At 29.3% G+C, this 5,563-nt stretch overlaps 1 protein-coding gene across 5 annotated transcripts in view; it reads right to left on the bottom strand.

The window, feature by feature from the left end:
• LOC135220643 (uncharacterized) overlaps nt 1-2,869 on the bottom strand; it is an 81,257-nt gene extending 78,388 nt beyond the window's left edge. Inside the window, exon 1 of one of the 5 annotated variants that reach the window (XM_064257970.1) lies at nt 2,549-2,869. In XM_064257970.1, the coding sequence (XP_064114040.1) occupies nt 2,549-2,753 (205 nt within the window). In that variant the 5' untranslated portion in view covers nt 2,754-2,869. The other 4 variants (XM_064257969.1, XM_064257972.1, XM_064257971.1 and 1 more) reach the window with 4 other exon arrangements.
• Nucleotides 2,870-5,563: the final 2,694 nt, after the last annotated feature.

The raw sequence follows: 5,563 nt of genomic DNA, 5'->3' as shown, positions 1-5,563 counted from the left end.
ACCGGAGGACGATTCAACGCGAATTATTCAGTGGGATTACACTTGCCCGTGGCTTAACTTAGTAAGTTATATCATAAAGAAAAAAATTTCCAAAGTACCTGCAATGGGTGCAGCATCGCCTGTCTGCAAATCATAATTCCGGTGATCTCTCACAGTGGAGAATAGGGATGAAAAAGGCATCTGTCACCGAAACGTTCACTGAAGTCCCTCTTAAAAACGAATAAAAATGTCTACTTATCACACTTCCCATCTGTTACTTTCTATACCTGTATAACATGTCGTTCTTACCCTTGTTTTAAAGAAACTAAATTTTTATTTCTTGATAAACCTAATTAATATGTTTACATGTCTTAGCTAAAGATCTCATAAATATATATTTAATTTTATAAAAGTATTAAAAGTTTTGCCTTGATTCACATTTTTTTAAACTGAAATCCTTATTGAACTGGTGGATACAGAACCTTCTCTAGTTAGTATTTAATATCTGATTTCCTTGTCGGTGATATTATCACCACAACTCACAGGTAACCATTGCAATTAATAGTTGTAGTTGTCGCTGTAATGTAATTGACTAAACTATAAACATATGAAAATACAGAGTTTAGGTCTCACAAACACCAAAAGACAGGGGTTGCAATTATACTTTCATATCTATCCATTTAGAAATTCCACAAAGGAAAGAAACAGTGGAGTACTGCAAGGCCTTCCGACTTCTTGTCCTTTGCTTAACATTGTGCTAAGTAAAGGACAAGAAGTTGAAAGGCCTTGCAGTACCCCACTGTTTCTCCTTCCTTCGTGGAATGTCTATATTTATATATACATCCTTCCATATTTCCTTGATTCAGTTGTACACTAATATATATATATATAATATATATGATTTATATATATATTATATTATATATATAATATAATTCTAAGGTTATAATATAGATATTATAGATAATTATATAAGATATATATATATATAGATTATATATATAGATATATTATATATATAGATATAATAATTAGATATATCTATATTATATATATAAGTCTATATATAGATATTATATATATCATAATATATATATAGATACTATATAATAGATAGATATTATATAGTTAGATATGATATATAGATGTAGATATATATGCATATATATATACTATATATATTATCCGCATATATACGAATATATATATATATCGATATATATAATATCATAGATATATATATATATAATATGGATATATATATATATTATAATCTCTATATGATAATATAATTAGATAATATTCTATATAGCTTTTATATGTGTATATTATATATTTAAATGATATATATATATTATAGATATATATATATAGGATAAATATATTATCTCAATATATATAGATATAGATATATATATAATATTATATATATATATATAGATCTATTATATGTTTATATAGATATATAGATATAGATATAGTATGAGATATGATATATATATAGTATAGATCATATGATATATATAGATCTATAGATTATATATGATATATATATTATATATAGATATATTATATAGATATATATATATAATATAGATATATATATGATATAGATAGATATAGATATATATTAGTATATATATAGTCTATATAGATATGAAAGCTAAAGATATATATATCTAATAATATTAGATATATAATTAATGATAATCTATAGATCTATAGATATAATAATATTACAGATTATATCTATAATCCTCTAGATATAATTAATATTATAATCTATCTATATTATAATCTATATAATATAGTATTAATTAATTATAATATATAATTATATATAATATATATCAAGGATAGGAAAAGCCATATAATTGTGCGAGTGTCAAAAAATACTATTGTTTTCGATTTTAAAATTAAATTACAGTGGAAGACTTGAGCATGGCAGATCCTTCAAAAATAGGTCGTGCACATGATACAACAAGGCATACCATCATTGGCTGCTTTAATCTAAAAATTAAATGTTATAAAAGTCACTGATTATGCAAGTGTGTCTTATTTTGTCCAGGGAAGATGCGTCACTGGGTATATAAGAGGGAAATCCCCAAAAGTTTTCCTAAAGTGATGTCCTGTCCCTGTTTGGTTTTTGGCCAGTTGTCAGAAAAGTACTTAAAATAAACCAACTGTAACAATACGACAAGCAGTAAAACGCATTAAGAGTCTATTTTTTATTATTAATAATAATTGTAACCTACCACACATATGCCAACAATAACAAACTTAGATGAAAAAGGAGTAACAATGTTTGCTATCTCCTGAATAAAACTCCAAAACCCTTCACTTCATGACAATAAAATTGTCAAGTGAAGAATGCACCAATGCCAGTCTTCCAAACCTTGTAAACATACCAAGAATTCGTTGGATCACGTGAGAATTCAACTGGACACAGTTCCAGCTACGTAGGGTTTTTCTTATTCCAACAAACTACGAAATGAGACGTTATGTAATGTGGAAAAGGCTGTTGCATATCACACAAATCACAAATTATTGAAACTATTTACCAAATCACCTTGTAACGATGCCGATATCAACAATCTTGACAGCCCAGGATTCACAGCGAGAATGAAACGCCACTCGGTAGGTAACTGTCTCGTTCGCATCACTTCCTCCGGGCTCCGAGTACAACCAGCGCCACCATTAATGTTGCCCCTCCCACTAGAATAGCTGTACTTTGATTTTTGACAGGCATTGTACATATCATAATTCCGAAACATGAAAAATGTGGCAGGAGTTAATGCAGTATAACTATCGGTCTGGGTTACAAATTTCCTGTTTATTTCTTAGATTTAGAGCACCGCTTTAGATGTGGGAGGAGCCTATCCAATTCCCAACATCACAGACCAACCTCACAACCTCCCAGCAGGTGTACCGTACACCAGCAACCTTGAGAACAGAATATCGCTAGCATTCAAAAAGCAGGATCTTCCGGTTATTTACGATACCTTTTAAAAAAAGATAGATAGCTTCACCGTAGCAATATGACGAAACATTTCCTGTTTTCCCGCTATGGGCACTTTCGACGCTGTCATAATAACGAAATATTTATTATACCACAGGCCCTAATAGTTTTCAGAAATCACTAGACGCCTCTCGTTTAAAAAAAAAAAAGTCTTGGAATTAAATTGGTAGCCTTATCGCCCTTACTTCCCCTTGGCTGCGAAGCACAACAGCACAGCGGGAAAGAGGCGAAAAAAAGCGAAATACAAACGTTAAAAATGTTTCAAAATACGTTTGAATAACTCATTTTTATACTTTTTGGCTCTACACAACAAATTGCCAATTTCCATACTTTTTAGACTATACACAAATGATTTTCATACTTTTTTTTTAGACTATACACAAATAATTGTAATACCTTTTAGACTATGCACAGAAAAATGCGAATATGCTACAACTTGAAGTTAATCATTGTCTTATTTCGAAAAATACAGTAATTTGTAGGTGACCATTTATTTGAGATGTAAAAGGGGGACAGCCGGGTAAATCAACAAGTACATATATGCTATGCATAAGCATAACCCTAATATATGTATATATATATATATATATATATATATATATATATATATATATATATATATAATGTATGCATGCAGCTGCTTGATCATTTCATCCCGAGTCCTGACATATAAGATTTCTTCTTAAAAAAATTATATATTCATACATACACACACACACACACACACACACACACACACACACATATATATATATATATATATATATATATATATATATATATATACACATTTGAATAAGTGAAAGAGCATGATTCAGTCGCATTTATTCAGAATAAGTATTACATTCAATAGTTAAATATATGCTTCGATAGCATAACAGGGAAACTTATAGACGTGATTCTATGAATAGTAAAACAAAATGAACACTATTCTATAAACCCCTAAAGGTTTCGAAAAAAAATATCTTAACTCTATATTTGAACAATTAGCAATTTATTACGATTTGCATATGCAATGGTGGACACGTAACGGGCAAATTCCGTAAATGGGGACATTAGTACGTCCCCCGAAGGTAGTGATTTTTGGGGGGACAGAGATTCAAAATGGGTCCACCCTAGAAATATGGGCAAAAAATATCACTTTAGTTTCCAACTCTCTCCTGCGTGCCATACTTGTTACTTTTATTCTTCTGGTATTTCATTTCGTTTTATAAGTCTCTCATTAAAAATATCGTTCTACTTTATGTTATGAAGACTTTTGTTACTTTGTTGGATATGATTTTTATGAGGCGGTTAATTTGTCAAAATGAAAGGTTTTCCTCTGAGTTTCATAACGAGCAGAAAACTTTGCTGGCCAGAGTAGGGCAAATGTTTGTCCAGGGAACTTCCTTATGGAAATATTTTTCAAACGGATTTTTCAATTCCATCAATGATCCGTTACCTTCAATATTTATAATTTCTTAATTCACTTTTTTATTTCTGATCTATCAATAAAGACTTGAATATAGATAAATAATAATGTCTATCACGAACAGAAATACTCATGAGTTAATGCATGAAGCAATTAAAAGCAAAACCCTTATAGGTTTTAATGACAATAATGCAAAAAACAATTTTAGTGGAAATATTCTGTGACCAATCTACAAACGTTAATAGTGAAGTGTTTGCAATTTTTTTAAAGGAACTGAGCCAAAAATAGCCGAGTGTTATCGAACTAAGAAAGAGTTTTTAAAAAAATTATTATATCATACGTATATATATCTTAAATATATATATATATATATATATATATATATAATATATATATATATACTTATATCATTATATATATATTATTACTGGGATTGTCCCCCAAAATGTATACACATGATTAAATTAATTTGAACTAGGATTTATTATAATTCTATTTATTTAAAAAATATAAAAATATTTACAAGTATCATTTTATTGTTTTTTTCACTGCATTTTGACTGTATTTAAAATAATTGCAAATAGCACCCCCACAATGCCATCGCGATGTTAGATCCTTCCTTGATGAGAGCTTACCAAACAGGTGGATTGGATGAAGAGGTTTCGTTGAATATCCTCCCCGTTCACCAGACCTCACACCACTAGATTTTTTCTTATGGGGATACCTAAAAGACAAGGTCTACGCAATGAAACCTGCAACAGTCGCTGAATTGTGAGAAGCCATTGAAATATGAATGCGCCCAAATACCAATGGAATTGTTTCATGGTGTGCGTGATTCCATTGCTTTGCATTGTCAGCAGTGTCTGGATCAAAATGGACGTCAGTTTGAGAACAGGTAGTGAAAAAAACAATAAAATGAGACTTGTAAATATTTTTACATTTTTTAATTAATAAAATTATAATAAACACCAAGTTTACAATTATTTAAATGTATACATTTTTTTGGGGCAGGGGACACCCTATATATATATATATATATATATATATATATATATATATATATATATTATATATATATATAGTGACTAGCTATCCATGCCTTTGATATTCATTTAAGATGACGACAATGAATCAAGGGCTTCAACATCAAGAGG

This window comes from Macrobrachium nipponense, chromosome 2 (genome assembly GCF_015104395.2).
Source record: "Macrobrachium nipponense isolate FS-2020 chromosome 2, ASM1510439v2, whole genome shotgun sequence".
NCBI classification, from domain to species: domain Eukaryota; kingdom Metazoa; phylum Arthropoda; class Malacostraca; order Decapoda; family Palaemonidae; genus Macrobrachium; species Macrobrachium nipponense.
Note: the sequence above shows the minus strand (reverse complement) of the source record. Positions and strands in the feature narration are given on the sequence as shown.